The 22,861-nt window shown below is 42.6% G+C and overlaps 1 protein-coding gene across 2 annotated transcripts in view; it reads left to right on the top strand.

Moving 5' to 3' along the window:
• The first annotated feature begins 4,213 nt into the window (after positions 1-4,213).
• LOC143928074 (complement factor H-like) overlaps positions 4,214-22,861 on the top strand; it is a 1,075,600-nt gene continuing 1,056,952 nt past the window's right edge. The window contains exon 1 of one of the 2 annotated variants that reach the window (XM_077452686.1): positions 4,214-4,511. In XM_077452686.1, the coding sequence (XP_077308812.1) occupies positions 4,427-4,511 (85 nt within the window). In that variant the 5' untranslated portion in view covers positions 4,214-4,426. The remainder of the gene's footprint in view (positions 4,512-22,861) is intronic. The other variant, XM_077452684.1, reaches the window with a different exon arrangement.

Raw genomic sequence — 22,861 nt, forward strand, 5'->3', positions numbered from 1 at the left:
TAGAATAGAAACATTTTTTTAGGATTTTTTTTTCTTGCTGTATAAAATAGATAAAGTAAAACCCCAAAAGCTCAGCGCAAAAATAGATCTTAGATCTCTCCAACCAGCACAAGTGTTAGTGTTTATTTTCTATGTTTTCCTGTTTGTCAGGAACATTATGGCAGCCATCGGAAAGATTGTATAATGTATGGTTCACGTTATACACAAATCATTTTACAACATTTGTATGCATTTATTCTTTTTAGGGCAATCACCAAGAATGTATCATTAATAATAGTGATTAATATTATTATTATTGTTTTATGATTGTACATTCAGATTGTATAATGTATGCCTCGTGGCCATTTGTAGGGCTAATAAAGAAGCTTTTGCTAAACAAAAGACATAAGAAGCTGGACACTGACATGGAGGGACGTGGCTAAATAAAATAAAAAACAAAGCAATATCTCGCCCTAAATACAATTGTCAGCTCTCCGGAACCAGCAGATGCTAACAATATGGCTAATGTGACCCCATTTTTATACAAAGGATGCTGGGTTATCCATTCCTTCAAATGATTGGCCCTTGTGGATCAGCATATTATATGCTTTATAGGTTATTCCTTCATTCTTGTGGTAAACTTGCATACTTTTCAGCCAAAAATTTACAATTTATGAACATCGTATTCATAACAAGCAGACTCATTTAAATGGATAATTTTCTACATGTGAGAAATATCTTTTATTAAGCTGGCCATACATGTTAAGCCCCATGAGCTGAATGAGAGAAATCACTCAATTCCCTCATCCACGCTTAATCACGCTAATGCACCTTAGCTACTGTATTCTGATACCCAGCACGTGCAGCTGTCAGAATACCCAAACAGTGACCAGGACCAAACTAGGGGTGGCAGGAGGCGCACCCCCCAGGTGACGCATCTAGGGGGCACCGCCAAGGGTTCCTGCACCCACACCAGAACTGGGAAGCTCTGCATAGTTTTCCCAATACAGGAGAGGCAAATAGGAGGGAGACTGCGCAGGGGCACTAGCGCTGAATCACGCCTCCTGCCCGCCAGTGCTATAGAAAGGAATTCCAGAGCTACGCTTCAGCATTGGAGAGCCTTCATGGAACTGGAAGGCATTTATTAGGACAAGGAGAGGGGTTTTGAGCAGAAGACCCTGGATTAGGAAGCTGGGGTTTGTATGGCAAAGGATTGGGGCGCCTGGGCAGGGGTGCAGAGAAGGCCCTGGGCTGGGGTGAACTGAGGAGGCCTGGAATGGGGGGGTGCAGTGGAGGCCCTGGGCTGAAGGAAAGAGGTGGAGGAGGCCCTTGAGGGGGTTCAAAGGAGGCCCTGGACTTGGGGTGCAGTGGGGGCCTTAGGCTTATGGGAGGTCAGGAGGAGACACTGGAGAGTGAGTGCACAATATTAATGGGGACATTTATCAATTGTCTCAAGTAATGCCAAACAGGAGCAGAGAGGCAGGTCGTGTGATCGATTTATTTGTTGTTTGGCTGTACTTCTCCTGTGGATCACAGCAGTGCAGAATGTTTTGCACTCTTGTGACCCATTTTCAGCTGATGGTTCTCAGCCTTAGCCCACGTACACACGGTCGGAGATTTTGCCAACCAAATCCGTCGGATTTTGCCCGTCGGATTTAGTCCGGCGGATTGTGTCCGAAACTGTTGCATACACACGGTCGGGCCAAGTTGGCGAAAAATACGATCTTTCAGAACATGATGACGTAATTTCGTTACGATGGGACTACATTCAGGCTAGTAGCCAATATCTTTGATGTAGGAATTTGATCTGAGCATGCGTGGCACTTGGTCCGATGAAAATGCTCTACACGTGATCGGATTAGGTCCGTCCGGCCCAGTTGGTCAGGAAATATTTCCAACATGTTGGAAAATTGGGTCGGACGGAGATTCGGACGGAATCAGTCCGATGCATACCACACACAGTCGGATTATCTGACGACACGGTCCGATAAGACTCATTCCGACAGATTCTCCGACCGTGTGTACAAGGGCTAAGAGCCAGTGGGGGGACAGATGCAGCATCCACCTAGGTAAGTATTATTTAAAAAATAAAATTCCCATACTTCTCTTTTTATTGCTCTAAATCTCCTCTTTCCTGCTATTTGGCCCACATAACAATTAGTCTGAAGGCCGTGTGCCTTGTGGAGATACTTGTTGTTCTGTGCATCCCTGTGCAGGCAGTCCAGTCAAAGTCAATTGGGAAGCAGCAGCTGCATGGACATAGTCAAATGTCAAAATTTGACATGTAAACAGAAAGAGATGCATGTATCCGAACACACAGAGTCTGCATTCGGATCTGTGCCCCCACTTCTATAGGTGAAGCTCTCTGGTGGAGTAAGATGCAGCAAAAAGTAGCTCAGCATACAGGACCTGTCTCCGCGTCTGTCTTAGGGGAATTTATCAAAACTAGAGCAGACAGAATCTGTAGCAGCTGTGCATGACAACCAATCAGCTCATAGCTGGGGGTAAATCCTTCCAGGGCTGAAGAGGTTAAAGTCTTGTTTTTTGTTTTTTTTTTGGTTTTGGTTTTTTAAATAACAAACATGTTATACTTACCTGCTCTGTGTAATGGTTTTGCACAGAGCAGGTTGGATCCTCCTCTTCTTGGGTCCCTCGCTGGAGCCCCTGGTCCCTCCCTCCTGCCGGTAGCCCCCACAGCAAGCAACTTGCTATATGGGCATCCAAGCAGGTCCGTCGCTTTAACTGACAATTGTTCAGTCGTGCAACGTTGTACCCAATCAAAATTGACGTCCTTTTTTTTCCAAAAATAGAGCTTTCTTTTGGTGGTATTTGATCACCTCGGTGTTTTATATTTTTTGCGCTATAAACAATAAAAAGGGAGACAATTTTGAAAAAAAGCAATATTTTTTACTTTTTGCTATAATAAATATCCCCCCAAAATATATAAACATTGACTGTTACATTGCGGCAGACAGATTGGACACTTTTGACATTATTTTTGGACCATTGGCATTTATACATCGATTAGTGCTATAAAAATGCACTGATTACTGTGTAAATGTCACTGGCAGGGAAGGGGTTAAACACTAGGGGGCGATCAAGGGGTTAACTCTGTTCCCTTAGCATGTTCTAACTGTAGGGGGGGTGGGCTCACTAGAACATGACAGATCACTGCTCCTGATCACTGGGAGCAGTAGATCCCTGTCATGTTGCTAGGCAGAACAGGGAAATGCCTTCCCTCTCCGCGCCATGATCGCAGACCACTGGCAGACATAGAGTCAACGGGACCTGCGGGCATGCTCCCAAGGTGTGCTCACTAGCTGCTGAAGACGAATGGGTACGTTTTATGCACCCGTGCCACTTTGCCAACATGTACCAGCGTGAGCCGATCAGCAAGTGGTTAATATCACCTTAAGGTTAGCTGTGTGTAGTAATAGTAAAGTATATGCAACAGAACAGATTTTTTTTATTAAAATGAGTGTACTGAGGTTTTTACTGTCTGTTACATATCTTGTATTTGCTTGTGGCACAGTCATTAAAGCATATGCCCATTTAAGCCCATCCCACTGTTGATGCAATCTGACTACACCCACAGTTTTGGCATGGCACCGCTATATTGCCAAATACCATTTTTCTTGGGAGGTGGGTGCAAAAAAAATGACTAGCCCTGGGTGCCAGATGTGCTAGCTACGCCACTGACAGTGACTGTATCTGATTGGATGCAGGTACTGTTTGGCTGAAAATTTTCTGCTCAGCTTCTTTGATTTTTGTCAAGCCAGGTGGTACTGAGCCCACCCGTTTAAGCCAATTAGAGCCTCGGGTAAATTTGCCCTAGATTGTAAACTCCAGAGGGCAGAGACTTATGTGAATGTAAAACATATATGTAAAGTGCTGAATAAATTGACAGTGATCTATAAATATCTGTAATAAATAGATTTATTTATTTCTATCCATTGTTGCAAAAAAAAAAAGTTATGACATTTTTTTATTAATTGTTTGTTCATTCAAAGGTCTGACACAAACAGTACTTTCCCTCTTTTCCTTTTGTAATATTAGCAGGTTTTGCAATACTTTCCACAGAAATCCTTTAAACAAAGCTGCCAGGGTTTCCTGATAAACACAAAGCAAAGTTTAATTTATGCAACTCCATGTTTACCTTATTGCACAAGCAAGCGAGGAGCAATCTCCAACAGGAGAGTAGTTTAAAGATCCACAATTTAAGTTTTTGTTGTGTTTGCTTCACAGAGGGGGGGAGTAGACAGAAGGGAGAGATCACCTCCCACCTCTTGCATTCTTGAACACTGATTGTGAAACTCCAACAAGGCAGAAGTTAATTTGGAGATTATAAACCAGGTCCCTCAGTGGTCTGGCATACTTCGGTTCCTGCTGAAGTTGAAGAAGCAGCTAGAATAGGCAGAGAGCAAATGAAACATAGTGCTAATCAGTCATGACTTTACTGGGGTACCTGCTTGTCCTTACTGGTGTTGTATGCTGTACTGCAGCTCCAGCATCGGATACTGAACGACCTCCAGGTAAGATCTACATGAATCTACATTTCTTTGCAGTACAATGTTTAACAGGTCTTATTTTTGTTTAATTGATATTAACGCTTAATAAAACTTAGCCTATTTTATACCAAATATACATCAAAGACATTTGGGATGAGTTGTAAAACGACTTCAACATCACAGAAGAAGTGCAATTGAATATGAGTAACTATTGCTACCTATACATTGACTTGAATATATGAAAACCTCCAAAAACAGGGTTTCCCAAAGCAATGCATGTATGTGAGTTGTCATTCTGCTTAAACAATGTTCATTGGCTTGGATGTACATAGATATTCCCAAAGTGTATATATAGTGAAACTTTTATTTTTTTTGCTTTTTTGGAAAAAATAAGGAGCATTTCATTTTGTTTGTTGCTATCCCCTCCCAGGGGAAGACAGTGATTATTGCTAGTGGCTATAGTAGTCCCTATCGATAATCAAAGGTACAACCCAGCATGCTAGTTTTACCCAAGTTGATTGATCAATTTGGTACATTTTAGTCTTGTCATACAGGGTTCGAATCTCGATGGTTCCTGCTCAACCGGACGAGATTCAAATCATGTATGGCCTTAGTGAATGTGAATCTGCACACACACGGCAACAAGAGTTCTAATCACGATCTACTGTATTTGAAACAAAATACATTTTAGCTATACATACACTTAATAAAATACACTTAATAAAATTAAAACAGTGTTATATGGTCAGAAATGTATCGCTTCTATATTTTTAGAAAGGCCAAAATATTAGATTTTGTCATTTCATATTTTTATTTTATAAAAACGCAGCCCCTTTTCTAGCAAAGGACCTATATCTGCCTTGAGATTGTTCGGTATATGTCTACAACTGAACATTGACATAAAACTTTTTATCTAGTTTCAAATGAAGAACTAAAGTTCCTGAATATGGCTGCTCTATGTTGTGACGATCTCATGTCTCTGGGTGAGCTACGCACTGGCCAGCTGACCATTCCTGAAAGAAATTATTATTTGAAAAGGTGGAAAATCTGGTCTGATTACTAAGCCCCCATGTAAGAAGGAGCACCTGACTGCCCCCCCCCCCCTTCCTTTTAATCAAAGACATAATCACTAATTTCTGTTTATGCAGGAACCAGAAGACTGATATTTTAAGGTGGTTACATAATTGTTACACGTTCAACTGGATTTTTTGGTCTATTGGTACTTTACATTCAATTCAAGGCTACGTTAATAAGTGACTATGATGGACCACTATGGTCTAATTATTGTACCATATCATCTTTTGTGCTTTGAATAATGTACTGCATTATCAGATTGTATAATCAGCGACCAGACCAGACCTGTCCATAAAGTCAGTCAAAAGGGATCAGATCTTGAATGTTAAATCTGAAAGTTCTCAGAATAGTTGCATTTCACTGGGTAACTAAATCTCTGCTGATTCGTGCAGTATTGGGCACATACAAATGATTTTTTACTTTGCTGGCAAAATATATAATGAGGATAAAGTCACAACAAATTTCTTTAACCACTTCGCATCCAGGCCAATTCTGACATTTCTCTCCTACATGTAAAATTCATCATTTTTTTGCTAGAAAATTACATATAACCCCCGAACATTATATATGTTTTTTAGCATATGCATATATAAAAAAAAAATATATATATATATATATGTTTTTTAGCAAAGACCCTAGAGAATACAATGACCCTGGAGAATACAATGACCCTAGAGAATACAATTGTTGCAACTTTTTATCTCGCACGGTATTTGTGCAGCAATTTTTTGAACGCGTTTTTTCATTAAAAAAAACTGTTTCATGCTTTAAAAAAAAAAACAGTAAAGTTAGCCCAATTTTTTTGCATAATGTGATAGATGAAGATATGCCTAGAAAATACCCAACATGTCACGCTTCAAAATTGCACGCGCTTGTGGAATGTCGCCAAACTTTGGTATTTAAAAATCCCCATAGGCAACGCTTTAAAATTTTGTACTGGTTACATGTTTTGCCTTACAGAGGAGGTCTAGTGCTAGAATTATTGCTCTTGATCTAACGTTCGCGGCGATACCTCACATGTGTTGTTTGCACACCGTTTTCATATGTGGGCGGGACTTGAGTATGCGTTCGCTTCTGCGTACGAGCTCACGGGGACAGGGGCGCTTTAATTAATTTAGTTTTTTATTGTTAATTTTACTTTTATTTTTTTAGTTTGACACTTAAAAAAAAAAAAAAAAAATTGATTACTTTTATTTCTATTACAAGGAATGTAAACATCCCTTGTAATAGAAATATGGCACGGTCGGACCTATTTACAGTGAGATATGGGGTCAATAAGACCCCATATCTCACCTCTAGGCTGAGAAGCCTAAAATAAAAACAAAACAAAACCGATCCTGGCTTCCTAGCCAAATCGGCGCCGTCATTTTTAATGCAGAGGCCGGGCGTGATGTCATAACATCATTATAACGATCATAGAGACTCCGGGGACGATCTGGTCCGCCGGAAATCTCTATGGTATTATCCGGGGGAAGCGGTGAGTCAGTAGAAGCACCGGAGGGCGGCGGGAGGGGGGGATGTCCCCTCCCGCCTCCCGTAAGAACGATCAAGTGGCGGAACAGCCGCTATGATTATTCTTATGGTGCAGGGAATCGCCAGCTGAAAAAGCCGATATCTGAATGATGTCTGTGGCCTCAGGCATCATTCAGATATACCCCCGGAAAGTCAAGGACGTCCCTGGACGTACCTTGGGCGGGAAGTGGTTAATCAACTTTTTGGAATCGGCCATTCTTCATCACCTTTATGGTAAATGTATATGGCTAATAGTATACAGTATATGGATAATAATGATCAAAAAATTATTCACATCACCAGTCAAAATAATGCTCCATTTGGCTAAATTATGTTTGCCTATCTAAGTCTGAAAAAGATTGTGATCTCAAAGGGGTTGAATAGATCAGTAATAGAACTAATGGTGCTTGACTACTTAGCTCTCATGCTATAAATACATATACAGGTTTGATAGAATTAGTTTTTTATGTTACCTTTCAGCTTTTTATGTAAAGACACAAAAAAGATTTTTGATAAGTACACATTTTATTTCTAATCACAATTTCAGTTCTATTTGTTTCCTAATACAATTTGCAACTAAGCTTCAGGCATGGATAGAATAATTATACTTAGACATGTAAAAAATGTTGACATGTAAAAAAAGTACTGTTATTTTTTAATTACTTTTACTGTTTTATTTTGCCTCCCTTTTTCCTTTGTTAGTATTATTAATATAGGCTGATCATAGATATTTAAATGTGTTCCCATCCCAAAAAAAATAAACCCTATTTATTATGCATCCCACCAATAACACACCCATGTCCCCTACCTGCTTCCCATTTTTTGAAGAGAAAATAAAGTGTTAATTACTGCCCTTGGGGCACTTCCACTTAATGACCCCATCCTTTCTTAAGTGTCATGTTGGGCTGTTGAAGTGAATACAATTGCCACATTTATGATCAGCCTTTATTCTTATTTCCCCCTCATAGATTTTAGTTTATTTTTTATTCAGAAAAACTAAGTTAGGCCCCATGTACACTGCTGCTGCGAAACGGACATTCAGAGGCAGTTGGACACTTTCTTCAGCTGCCCCTGAACTCATTCAATGTTATCTTATGTGTACATGTACGCAGGTTCATTTACTGTCATTTTGAGGCAGTTGCCTTAATAGGCCTTTTTTTGAAGGCAGAAAAATGAGTTCAGACGCCGAATTTTCCAGCGTTTCAGACGCCAAACACGGGGTAACCCGCGTTTCGTTTATAGGCGTTTTTCGTTTTTTTTTTAGAAACGCTTCTAAACACAAACACGTCAAAACGTGCCATGTAAACGTGGCAAGACGGACGTTTTAAACGTGGGTTGCTATCTGTCAAGTTAAATCGTTTAGGAGAGGTTGTAAAAATGTCTCGTGTACATGAAGCCTAACATAAACCCAAATAACCCTACCTGAGACTTACCGTATACAAGGGAAGGAAAATAGTTGCTATCTCTGCAAAAAGCCTTATTTAAAGGTGAAACGCACAACAATGTGTGCCGTCTTGTATTTTCTGTTGGAAAATTTTGAAAACCAATAACTGTCAGTTTTGAGAAGTTGAAAACTCAGGCAGGAAGTTTTTTGCTGATCATCTTATAGTTAATGACTTGAAATATGTTTTGATATCGGTGTGAGGTGATTTGCCATTGGAGATCAGATCCAGGCTTATTGGTGGGATCAGCACCAAGTGGTTATGTGAGGGAGTCTCAACAGTCTCGGAGCAGTGTCCATTTACGGTTTGTCAACTAAAAGCTGGCTAGAAAAAATTCAGACCTTTGTATAAAAAAAAGCTTTAAAGGTGACTCTTTTTAAAGCGTGTGCATGTGTTCAATATAATAGATCATATAAAGTGTATAGAAGATGGTATTTCTGGGATCCAATGGGAGTTTGCTAAAGAAAATCTTATTTTCCCTCTGGAATACAAAAGCAGCCACTGACAAAGATTCACTAGAGCAGATGCATTTATAATTTGGCAACGCAATCAGCGTCAGCTTATAAAGGGGCATTGCCCAGCTACACATTTTGTAACTGCTTGTATTGGTGGCTGGCTGAAATACAGTGAAATGTCATGCAATATGGTAGGGCAACTATAGATTTAGATTCAGTAAGTGTCGAACACAAAAACAGCAAAAAGGGCTATATTAGACAGCCGGGGGCAGATGTCAAGCTTTAGCAGTATATCAAACAGGGCAAATCGGCTGGAAGGAAGGCAAAGGAGAACCACACAGAGGACATTTTTTCTGGGAAAGAGATGCAAGTGAAATTTCTTGCATGTTTATCCTTGCTTAGGGCAAAATTACAGAAACTGTATGCTTCTTGTCATTCCCAGATGGTTCACTAATGTTATTTAGTCATAAATCAACATATTTATATAGTTTTTTTTTCTTGCATGAAGAGGTAAATGCAAATAATGTTTAATAATGTAATAGTGCGCTTCTCTTACATAATTTAGGATGCTATAGGGTTGATTTATTTAAACGGGAGTAGGAAAATAAGTTAAAAGATAAAATTGCTGCTTTAAAGTTATTGTAAAGTCTAGTGTTTTTTTTTAAATAACAAACATGTCATACTTACCTGCTTTATGCCGTTGGTTTTGCACAGAGCAGCCCAGATCCTCCTCTTCTCAGGTCCCTCTTTGCTGCTCCTGGCCCCTACCTCCTTCCAAGTGCCCCCACAGCAAGCAACTTGTTATGGGGGCACCCGAGCTGCAGCTCCGTGTGTCCATCCCGCCACCCCTCTGTCTCCTAATTGGCCAATTGACATTGACAGCAGTGGGAGCCAATGGCGCTGCTGCTGCGTCAATCAGGAGGGAGAGTCTGGATGGCCGAGGGACTCGTGGACATCACTGGATAGAGAAGGGCTCAGTAAAGTATAAAGGGGGGCTGCTGAACACAGATTTTTATCTTAATGTATAGCATGCATGAAGATTAAAAACCTTCTGCCTTTACAACCACTTTAAATGACCAATTAGAATTTTAGTTTAAAACTCCATTAAATTCACAGACTCTTTTTCTCACTTACATATCACAAGGGGCTTATGAATAATGACTTAATACTTACATTCTGTTCTGGGTTCTGAAGCCTGGAGGCTTGGTAATGGTTTAGGCTGGGTTCCTACTTGTGCGAATTGGATGCAGATTTCCCCACATCCAATTTGCATAGCAGGAGATTGTGTCGGGGTCTTTATGCAGTCAGTTCATACATCTCTGCAGCGGCTCCAGTGCGAATTGCACCGGAGCCCTGTGTGTCTTTTGGCATGTTTCAGGTCTGAATTCAGCCCAAAATTCAGGCTGAAATCGGACCTGAAACAGTGAATGGAGACGCATCGGACTCCTGCTGTGAGCCGCTGTGTGTTCAAGTGTAAACCCAGCCTTAAAGTGTTTTTAAAGCCTAAACACTTTTTACCTTAAGACACCTTTAACACTGAGCCGCTGGCAGCGTTAGCGGTAAAGTGACCCTAGTTTTAGCGCACTTTACCACTGTTTTAGCAGTGCTATTCGGCCACTAGTGGGGCGCTTTCAACCCCTGCTAGCGGCTGAAGAAAGGGTTAAATATGCCTGTGTAGCACTGCTGCCAAAGCACTTTGCAGGCACTTTCGGCAGCAGTGCCCATTCATTTCAATGGCAGGAGCGGTGTATACACCACTCCAAAGATGCTGCTTGCAGGACTGCAGGACTTTTTTTTTTTTTTAACGTCCTGTCAGCGCAGCACCACAGTGTGAAAGCACTTGGGCTTTCACATTGGGGTGGTAGAGGAGGCGTTTTTCAGGCGCTATTTTTAGCCCTTTAGCGCCTGAAAAATGCCTCAGTATGAAAGGGGTCTAATGCATTCCTGGCATGAAGGTAAAAAATGTTTAGGCATTGATTTTGGCCCCTCACTCCCCCTTATAATTACCTGAAACCCTCATTTGATCCAGTGCTGCACATGTCTGCAGCTCTTTTTTCCCCTCACTTCTAGGTCTCACTGGCTTTGATGGGGCACCAGGAGATTGCAAACCAGGCCTTCTCATCCAACATTAGTGCCTGACCTCACAAATGCACTTCTGGAAGAATGGTCAAACATTCCCTTAGTCACACTCCTAAACCTTGTGGACAGCCTTCCCAGAAGAGTTGATGCTGTTATGGCTGCAAAGGGTGGGCCATGATGTATTTAGTTCTGTAAAAGGAGGAGGAGCAGTTGAATGACAGCATCTCCTCCGTCCATTGCCAGAACTCGATGCATAATGGGTATAGTAAAAAGAGTTCTATGTATGGTGGAGGAGACACACCTGGCTTACTGGGACTGGAAGGCAGATATGTTTTCTTTCAATAGAAGGACACCTGATGGAGGCATTATTAGACTCTCAGTGGAGACACCAAGTGGAACTGTTAAGCATATCATGGATGGAAGTCCTCTACAGAACCTTTAACCCAAGAGACAGTCGTAGATTTGGTCCTTTTAAAACCTGGCTAAACTAATATAATTTATCATGATAGTGTGGCTGATTCTCACATTCAGGTAAAGTTAAAGCCATTACTGGTTACCTGAAACTCAAAGAAATCTTTGCCCTTGGGCTTAAAGGGGAAACCACAGCAACTGGTCCTACTGGGCTCATCTCTGAATGAATGAATGAATTATTTGTATAGTGCTACAATGCAAACTGAATCGCCTCAGGGCGCTGTATTCGTGCTTTGTTGTCACGCTTCTTTAGAAGAGGTAGGTCTTGAGTTTTTTTCCTGAAGACCTGATGGTTTTCTTCCATGCGGATTTAGGTCAATAGAGCGTTCCAGACCCGTGGTCCTTGGACAGCAAATCTCTAAGCTGATTGTCCGCATGATGTTCTGCAACAATGACAGGGAACTCAATTAGATATCTAAATTGTATGCTTATCCTATGCCTCGGGTGGATGTTGATAGAAAGTGTCTCGCCAGGTACATTATCACCTTTGATCTTCCTAAAGGATATTGTCAGGTTCCCTTAAAGCGGTTCTGCACTCATAATAATACATTTGCCCATTCTGTTGCCTGTAGACCATACATTTGATAATGCCACATGTTTTTTTTTTTTGATTCATCTACCTTTTGTAATCCGTAGTATTTTATTTTCCTCCCCTGCGGCGATGGGCGGTCTCTTGCGGGGATCAGCATCACTTCCTGCTGAAGCCCGCACTGTCTCCTGGGATCTCGTCCAAGTAATCCCAGGAGACATTGCGGCTAATGCACCCGACATCTCGCGAGATTTCGGCTAATACAGCCGACATCTCGCGTGATTTCGGCTATTACAGCCGAGATCTCGCGAGATTTTGGCTGTAATAGCCGAAATCACGCGAGATGTCGGCTGTATTAGCCAAAATCTCGCGAGATGTCGGGTGCATTAGCCGCAATGTCTCCTGGGATTACTTGGATGAGATCCCAGGAGACAGTGCGGGCTTAAGCAGGAAGTGATGCTGATCCCCGCAAGAGACCGCCCATCGCCGCAGGGGAGGAAAATAAAATACTACGGATTACAAAAGGTAGATGAATCAAAAAAAAAAAAAAAACACGTGGCATTATCAAATGTATGGTCTACAGGCAACAGAATGGGCAAATGTATTATTATGAGTGCAGAACCGCTTTAACTACAATTCCCACCTTCAGAAGGTCGAGGCAGTTTTAGATTCTGTTGGTAAGGCTGGGTTAACAGCCAATCCAAAAAATGTGCAATATACGTTAAAGAAACTTGATATTTGGGATACAGCACTTCACAAGGTGGGGTCATAAGGCTGGATATTGATGGATCACAATTTGGCCAGTTTAGCAGGGAGCGGACAAATTTTGATCTGTGTTTGGCCCCCCTGTTCAACGAAGAAGTACGGTAAATTATTAGATCATCTTCTGTCAAACGGCTATGCTGCAAAACTCACATAAATCAGTGGTTACAACCACTAATCAGTGTATTTTGATAGTGGAGAATCCCCAGAGGGGGGGATTTCTCCATCCATATAACTTGTTTGGATAAGGGAAGTCATTTGTTTTTCTGGTCAGCCCATCAGTCTATACTAAGCCCGATATACAAGATTGATGCAATAAAAAGTTGTCCCTAACCAGTGGGAAAAACAGGTTGGAGCCTTACTAGGAATTGTGGGAATCTATTAGGTTTGTGACCAATGTTGCCCCTATAGCAGCTCCACTTATTTTTTATTTTTTTTATTTAGTTTTTATTAGAATTTTCAGAAATACAAAAAATAGACAGTAACATATGTCTTAAACATGAAAGGAGCTATAACAAGGCAATATCATTACCAAGTACAGACATAATCTGAGTAGGTACATAAGATCATAATGATGTATACAATCGTATATTCATATATGCATTGAGAATTAAGGACACCATTCTACACACTATAGCTAAACCCCTTTCAGCATACTTGTGCTTTCCTTTCAAACTTCCAATAAGAGAAAGGTAAATTTGAACTTTAAAAGCCACAGTAGTGTTTAGAGAAAGGAGGAAAGAAACATACAAAAAATGGGGAGGAGAAAGGAAAAAGAGGGGGAGAGGGAAATGGGGGGGGGTGTTAAAGGTTAGGGGTTTTGGGATGGATCAATGGTATTGAAGATAAAGAGAGTGTGGAAATAGATTAGTGGTATTTAACCCTCCATATTTTCCAAACCTCAGCACGTTTCATACCATTTCTTAACCTGTAACATAGTGAAGTTTCATAAATACAATTAGTTTTCACAACATTGATTACTTCAGAGAGGCTGGGAACTACATTTGTTTTCCATTTCTGAGTTATGAGTGATCTGGCCGCTAGAAGAACATGTGTCACCACCGTTCGATATTGGGGAGGGTATTTCTCAATACCCAAATTCAACAAGGCCAGCCCTGGTTCAGAGGGAGAAATTATACCCGTGAGGGAAGCTAGTAATCTGAATACGCCGTTCCAGAAGCTAGTCAAATGTTTGCATGACCAAAGAACGTGTTTAAGAGAGCCCACATCTCCACAACCCCTCCAGCACAGGTTAGAGTTCTCCTTGGAGAATTTAGACATCCTATATGGGGTAAGGTACCACCTCAAGGATATTTTCTGGTACAGTTCCCAGTGGTTAACGCAGTGAGATGATTTGTAAATGGAGTTAACGGCTTGGTACCACTGTTTTAATGAGTATGTTTTCCCCAGTTCTCCCTCCCACTTTAAATAGGGGGAGGATTTAGTAATTATATTTTTGTGTTGAAGAAGGCCATAGAAAAATGAGACTCCCCTTACTGACTTTTGTGTCTTCATATAGAGCTTCCAGATATCATCCCTCATGTAAATTCGGCAAGTGGGCAATGAGCGTAAAAAGTGTGATACCTGACCATATTTATACATCTCATCCAGTTCTAAACCATATTCAGTTCTCAATGCTGTGAACTTTTTGATTTGTTCGCCACATAATAAATCAGAGATAATAGTGATACCTCTGGTTTTCCATTTGTGAAGAACAAGACCAGGTATTGCTTTGGTAAGTAAGTCAATATCTATAGGAACATCAACCATTCCTCCCTCCCCTTGTTCACAACGTCCAAGTTCCCTCCATGCCCAGAGAGACGCCTGAATCGTCAACGGTAGTCGTCGTAGATGAAAAGGTCTCAACCGGTCAAGCCAAAGCAAAGAAAGAAGGTCACCTGTCGGGGACATGGATTGTTCGATGTCTTTCCAGGGGGGAGGGGTCTGTTCATTAAACCAAGTACTGAGTTGGGTAAGGACGACTGCCTTGAAATAGTCTTGTAACTCCACGAAGCCCATGCCGCCTACTTTTCTATGTTTTATTAACAAATTTTTACAGCATCTGGGCTTCTTCTTTTGCCAAATGTAGTTATTCAGAAGGGAATTAAGTAGTTTAAGGTGAGTGGATTTGATAGGAACTGGTAGTGTACGGAACACATAAAGAACTTGTGGGAGCAATAGCATTTTAAAAGAGGCCAGGCGTCCTGACCACGTTAGTTCTGTTTTAGATATACGTTTGGATTCGATGGTTAATTTTTGGAGTAGCGAGGTGTAGTTGATATCAGCTAATCTGTTGGGGTCGGCTGTAATCTGCAGGCCCAGGTACGTTATACTATCCTCCTTCCAGGAGTAGGGGAAAGACTTTTGCAAGCTAAGCTTCAACTGCAGCGGAATATCCAAGGGGAGGATGAGGGATTTAGTATCATTAACTTTATAGTAGGAGACACTACTGAATTCATCCAATATATACTGAGTACGTTTTAATGAAAGAGATGGGGCTGTGAGAAATAGAATAATATCGTCAGCGAATAGATTAATTTTATGATTTTTGTCTCTGAAGGTAAAACCTTGGATGTCTGGGTGGGATCTAATTTTTTGAGTTAGGGGTTCTATTAGTAAGTTGAAAATGGAGGGGGACAATGGGCATCCCTGCCGTGTACCGTTCGTTATATTAAAAGGGCGTGAAAGAATGCTAGAAGTATATACCCTCGCGGAGGGGGAGGAATATAGGGCTAATATTGCGGATAAGATAGGGCCTTCAAATCCAAATTTGCAAAGGGCAGATCTCGTATATCTCCAATGAATCCTGTCGAACGCCTTCTCCGCATCCAAAGAGAGGAGCAGAGAAGGCGTCCGACAGGTCCTCGCATGGCACACGACATCCACCACCCGTCTCGTCGCATCCGAAGCTTGTCGGCCCATCGTAAATCCCGCTTGGTCTGGATTTATAAGCGTCGGCAATATGGGGAGTAGTCTCTGGGCCAATAGTTTAGCATATATTTTTACATCTGTATTTAGAAGTGAGATGGGGCGGAAATTGGCCGGAGTGTCTGGTGTTTTTCCTGGTTTGGGTATTGTGACAACATATGCGGCTAGCATTTCCGAGGGAAAGGAGGAGGTAGCAGCTGCTTGTGAGTAAATTGTTTGTAACGTTGGGGCCAAGAGATCGCCAAATTTTAAGTAGTATTCACTTGGAAGGCCATCAGGACCAGGGGATTTGCCCGTCGGTAGTGATCTAATAATTTTTTGTATTTCTGCCTGTGAGAATGGGGCATTCAGTGTGGAAAATTGTTCCTCGGAGAGTTTAGGAAGTGAAACACTCTCCAAAAAAGCTTGGATGCCTGCTTCCGTAGGTTGCGTAGTGGTGGGGTCAGATGTAAGGTTATAAAGTGAAGAGTAGTATTGGGCGAAGGAGTTAGCAATATCTTTGGGGTTAAATAATTTGCTATTGTCCGAGGAATTAATTAGGTAGGGGATAGTAGTTCGAGATTGTTGGGCTTTCAAACGCTGGGCTAGGTATTTACCCGCTCTGTTCCCTGCCGAGTAGTAGTGTTAATTTGAGGTAATGGACATATTTATTGTGGTCTTCTAATAGCAACAGTCTAAGTTCAGAGCGTAGGTTGTTTAATTTGTGCGCCTTCGCGGGGGAGGGATCTGTCTTGTTCTGATTGTCTAGCGAGTCAATGTCTTTCAGGAGACTGTCTATTTTGATGGACCTCTGTTTTTTAAGTCTTACACTGGCCTGTAGTAGAATGCCTCGTACAAAAGCCTTGTGTGCACACCATAAAACCATAGGGTCGTTAACAGAACCAGTGTTAGTGACAAAAAATTCTTTTAGACTTTTGGATACTTCCGATACCTGTGTAGAAGATCCGAACACGCCAGCACTCGCTCTCCAGACCCCAGACACATTATGAGCATTCCCCTCCGTCACCTCTATCGAAACCGGAGCGTGGTCGGACCAAGAGATGCCAAGAGATGCCATGGATGGCGGAGGAGGACACTGCCTGTAACAGGAATCTATCTACAAGGATCATGTCAATTCTGGAATACGAATTGTGTCTGGAGGAGTGAAACGAATAGTCCCTCTCATTAGAGTGCTGGCATCTCCAGACGTCGTAGAGCCCCTCCCCCAACAACAAACGCTGCAAAGAGGGAAGAGGTCTACGAGACCTGGTGGTAGTATCCATATGGTAATCAACCGTTAAATTAAAGTCCCCACACAATACTAGAGCTCCTTGACGTACTTCGTTGATTTTAACGAGCAGTCTCTTGAGGAATCGTAGCTGGTGGGTGTTGGGAGCATAAAGGTTCACAATAGTATAAGTCTTATTGTTAAGAGAGCCCACCAAAATTATATATCTGCCCTCAGGATCTGTTATTGTGAGGCTACATGAAAAGACAATCGAGTTCCTAATAGCAATCACAACACCCTTGCGTTTTTGTGAAGCAGATGCGCAAAAAACATGAGAAAAGTTCTTATTGTGGAAAGGTGGTGGATCACTGGCCAGGAAGTGCGATTCCTGTAGACAGAGAACATCAGCACGTAGTCTCTGCTTCCTTCCACACCGATGCTCGCTTTGCTGGGTGGTTTAACCCATGGACGTTAAAGGAGGTTATATTAAGCATTGGTGATAAAAATAGATGATGAGTAGAATGATCCACAAATCTCCCTTGAATGTAGAGTAGCTCTGCTGGAGCGTAAGGCTCTGAATCAATCCAACTTCACATTTCAAGGTGACAAGGTCCGAACACCACAGAGTCCATCCCAAGAGGTTAGGGGGTAGGTTCCAGGGATAAAACAAAACATAGAAAAGGGAAAAGAAAAAAAACCAGTACAGATGGAGACAAAACAAGAGTTCCAAAACTTTGGCGTTAGCCATACAGGTAAAAAAGACGATCCGGCTTGGAATCAGTAGGCAGCAATTCTGCCCGTCGTAAAGTTAGGGGGAAGAGTGAACGTTCACACAGTTCCGCACGTACCGAGAGATTCGTGCGAACGATTATTTGATGGCAATCAGAATATCCGGGGACCTAGTAGTTACGACTCGAAGCTTTTTTCTTACGAGCCACTACTTGCCAGGAGTCTTGAGACTAAACCTTCGACAGATGCGCTGGGGTAGCGTCCTCAGGAGAGGGGAGAATGTTCCAGAGTTTTAGTAAGTCCAGGCCATCCTCCAAACTGTTGATCGTCGTTGTTTGGCCTTCCCTGGTAATAGATAATTTGCAGGGAAATCCCCATCTATAAAGAATGGCGTGATTCCGAAGGGCTTTTGTGATAGGCAGAAGTGCCTTCCTCCGTTGCATCGTATGCTGTGAGAGATCCGCAAAAACCTGGAGGTTAGCATAGCGTTCCGGTGGCTGTTTGTTGGTTCGGAAAGCTGAAGTAAATTTTTCCTTAACCTGGAAAAAGTGGATTCTCATCAGCACATCTCTCGGAATATTACCCGGGAGATGCGCAGGCTTCGGAAGGCGATGTATTCTGTCGATCGCAAGATCCGATACCGGCAATTCTGGCAGGAAGGCCCCCAACAGCTCCTGAGCATACTGGAGAAGTTGCGCCGGTAATACCAGCTCCGGGACGCCTCTTAGCGTGAGATTGTTACGCCTGGATCTATCTTCTAAATCCGCGATTTTTGCTCTTAGCCAGGCCACCTCCTCCGTTTGATCGTTCTGGGCATCTACTACTGAGTTAATGGCAGTTGCGAATTCGCCCATTTTGTGCTCCACATGGTCGACTCGGACGCCCATAGCATTAATGTCCGACTTAAATCCCCTCATGCAATCCATCATGTCACTATGTAGGGTGCTACGTAGCGAGACCAGCATGTCTTTCAAAGTGGTGTCGGATACAGGTTGATTAGACGTGGGGAACATGTCTATAGTATCCGATATTTCCCTAGTGTCCTCCATCTGGTCACCCTCACCACTGACCTGTTCTGCGCTGGGATTCTCTGACATCCTCGGTTTGGATTTTGCCGGACTGCGGGAGAGTGGAGTAGACATCCCCGGAGATCCATGGGGTGATCTGTTGTGGAGGTCCGGACTCGGGGCCTCCGATCCGGAGCTGCTGGATGCCGAAGGCGAGGCGCCGTCAGCGCTATCTTGGAGTAGGCCTCGAGGATTCCGCGGGAAGAATTGTGGTAATTTCTTCAGTTGCGGTAAGTTTTTGCGTTTGCGGGTCATCTTGGCGGTATGAGGTGTAGATATACTGTCTAATGAAGCCAGTAGGAAACTTCAAAAGTACCCCGGATAATGAGTATTTCTCTCGGTATTACGGAGCTACCGTCTCATGCGTCCATACAGTCGCGCGGTAGCCACGCCCCCCAACCAGCAGCTCCACTTATTGATTTTCACCAAAGGGAGCAATTTGAATTGGTAAAATGAAAAGGGAGCTTATCAAGAGCTGCAGGCAATATTGTGTAAGGAATCAGTGTTAACTACCCTCAATTTAAGATTTTTTTGTACAAACAAATGTATCAGATGTTGGCCTGTAGTTTTGTCCCAGGAAAGTTATGGGGAAGAATATCCACTGACATACCTTAGAAGAAAGGCATAAACGAACCCCTGCAGAGAGGGACTATTCAATAGTGGAAAGATAGTGGCTGTCCATAAAATTAGCACTAGAGTCTTTGAGGTATTACCTTTTGGGAAAACATCTCAATTTGATTACAGAGCATTCCCCACTACAATGGATGCATCAGAACAAAGGGAACAATGCAAGACTTTTAAGATGGCTTTTGACCCTGCAAGACTCTTAAGGTAGAGCACAGGACAGAGACCTAGGAAGGAAATAATGATTGACTCTCACTTGCCCATTGCATGTTGGCAAAATGCACTCATTTTCACATCCTGGGCAAAGGGAGAGGGTATGTGAGATACTGTCTGGCAAGATTTTGGATGGTGTATTTGTGGCATGGGGATCCATGGTTTGCTACTAATATGAAAAAAGCACGCTTTGTATTCCCAGATCTTAAGTTCTGTTCTGAGCCCTGGAGCCAGGAGACTTTGTGGATCTTTGGTGGGATAAAGCATACATGTCCTAGTTCCACATCCTGGTAGTCAAACCTGATTAACTAGTTGCATAAGGGGACACCCTGTTAGTAAGGAACTGACTTAAAGCGGGTTCCACCCTAAAGTGGAACCTCCGCTGATCGGATCCCTCCCCCCCTCCGGTGTCACAATTGGCACCTTTCAGGGGGGAGGGGGGTGGAGATACCTGTCCAAGACAGGTATTTACACCCACTTCCAGGCATAGACTCCCGTGGGAGTCTACGCCATTTCCTGTCCTGCCGCGCTGTCTGCTGGGACACACACAGGTCCCAGTGACAGCGCGGAGAATTTCTATTGCGCTGCGCGACTCGCGCATGCGCAGTAGGGAACCGGGAAGTGAAGCCGATTCGCTTCACTTCCTGATTCCCTCACCTAGAATGGTGGCGGCAGCAGCCGATGGCCGAGCGATCGATCGGCCTCGGCATCACTGGAACCCGGGACAGGTGAGTGTCCATTTATTAAAAGTCAGCAGCTGTAGTATTTATAGCTGCTGGCTTTTAATATATATATTTTTTTTTTTTGGTGGAATCCCTCTTTAAGTTCAGAAACTTGGATGGGAGAAGTTTTTTTTTTTATGCAGTAGACTTGCTGTAAAGGCCCGGCACATTGAAATTGTGTTTATTTTCATGCTCGTTGAATAAAATTGCAAGATACACCTGCTTGAACTGTTCCCGGGTTTTCCCGTCATGTGCCGGTATACCAGTTAAGCCTGCCTCCCTTTGCAATTTTTGCTTGAAAATGCTATACAATACCCTTACTCCAAGTAAAAATATAGGATTTTTATTACAGCTTACCTGTAAAATCCTTTTCTTGGAGTACATCATGGGACACTGTACCTTACGTAATTACTTAATGGGTCATGGGCCACCTTCAGGTGTTGACACTGGTATACCCAATCAAGGAAGTTCACTCCCTATATAACCCCTCCTCCTCCCAGGAACACATCAGTTTTTGTAGCAAAGCAAAATACTTAAATCCCAAAAGAGGGGAGGGACCTCTGTGTCCCATGATGTACTCAAAGAAAATGATTTTACAGGTAAGCTGTAATAAAAATCTTATTTTCTTTACCATACATCATGGGACACAGCCTTAAGTAACTACTTAATGGGATGTCCCATAGCAATGCTACTTGAGGGGAGGGAGAAACAACCCACATGGTACCCCCAGACTTGAGGACTTATACTGCTACTTGCAGCATACTGTGCCCAAAGGCGATATACTCATACCTCCTTACATCCACCTGAATCTGAGCAGTTGTCATTAAATAGATTTTCACTGCTCTCGCCACATCAAGACAATGTAGTGACCTTTCTTCCCTGGAACATGGTTTTGGAAAAACGATGGCAGGACAATATCTTGGTTCAGGTGAAAACCTCAAACCACTTTGGCCAAAAGCCTTGACGAGGGCGTAACACCACTCTGTCCTCATGAATAATCAAATATGGCTCTTTACAAGAAAGAGCAGCCAATTCCAAAACCCTCTTTGCTGAGGATATAGCAACCAAAAATACCAACTTCCTTGTCAGAAGGACTAAGGGAATATGCTGTGTCGGTTCAAATGGATGTTTTTGTACTACTGTAAGACTAAGAATGCAGAGTAAGCAGTCTTTGAAATAAAAATCGATAAGGCTGAGACTTGGCCCTTAAATCATACTCAGGGCCAACTTCATCTCTACGCCCAATTGTAGAAAGGCAAGAATTCTGCCCATGATATATCTCTGAGGGTGTGCTAACCCCTGGATTCACAGCAGGAAACATAAGCTTTCTAGACTCTATAATGTATAGTTTTGGAAGTTGGTTTCCTTGTATTAATCAAAGTAGAGATAACTGACCCTGAAAGCCATGTTCAGTCAGAATGTGCGTTTCAATAGCCAAGCCGTTAAATTTAGCATTCGTAAAGTAGGATGGAATATCGGCCCCTGTGAGAGTAGGCCTTCATGGAAGGGACCATCTTTACGATTTCTGCATACCATGACCTTCTGGGCCATGCTGGTGCTGCCTCAATTACCTGTTTTCTTTCCAGCTTGATCCTGCAAAGAAATTTAGGCAGCAATTGAATAGGGGGAAATGCATAGATCAGTGAGAACTAATCCCATGGTATCACCAACACATCTGTTCTGCATGCGAATGGATCCTTTGTTCTGGACACAAAGTTGACTAACTTTATGTTGTAGTGGACACTAGAAGATCTATGTCCAGAGTCCCCCATCTTTGACAAACAGCCCAAAAATATTACAGGGTGAAGAGACTATTCCCCTGGGAATAATCTGCTGGAGTCACAAGTAGTCTGCCTGCCAATTCTATATTCCTGGAATGAAGACTGCCGATAGGTATGGAATATTTCTTTCTGCCCCAGTTAGAATATGGTTCACCTCTCTCTGCGCTGAGAGACTCTTGGTGCCCCCCCCCCCCTTGGTGAGGTGATTGATATAAGCCACAGCTGTGGCATTGTCAGATTGGATACTGTCAGGACAATCCAGTCCAGGCTTTTAGAGCCAGGCTCTAGGATGTTGATGGGCAAGGTTCTATCAGTTCTTGAACACTGTCCTTGGACAGTTGCTTTTTCTAGTACTGCTCCCCAGCCTGAAAGGCTGGCATCTGTCATTACCACTTTCCAGATAACTGGTCTGAAGAATTTTCCTCTTAGCAGATTCTTTAGCAACCATCAGTTGAGGCTTTGGGACACCCTTGGGGACAGCCGCATTGGCAAGTCCAAAGCTTGGATCGTTTTGTTCCAAGCAGAGAGAATACTGTTTTGCAACAGTCTCAAATGGAACTAGGCATAGGGAACTGCTTCTCTTATGGAGTTGTCTTTTGCTTGGGTCAAGAACACCCTTCTTCTGGGCTGCATCTATGATCAGATCCAAATAGTCCAGCTTTTTTAGCAATAAAGGAGACTTCTCTGGGTTGAGAATGCAACCCAGACTTTTCCAGGTAACTGGTTGTAATGCGTACACCTTGCTCCAAACACAGATTGGTCTATTAGCAATAGACCAT

The sequence above is a fragment of the Lithobates pipiens genome, unplaced genomic scaffold, assembly GCF_037356315.1.
Source record: "Lithobates pipiens isolate NorthernLeopardFrog02 unplaced genomic scaffold, aLitPip1_a1.2 Scaffold_23, whole genome shotgun sequence".
NCBI lineage: Eukaryota > Metazoa > Chordata > Amphibia > Anura > Ranidae > Lithobates > Lithobates pipiens.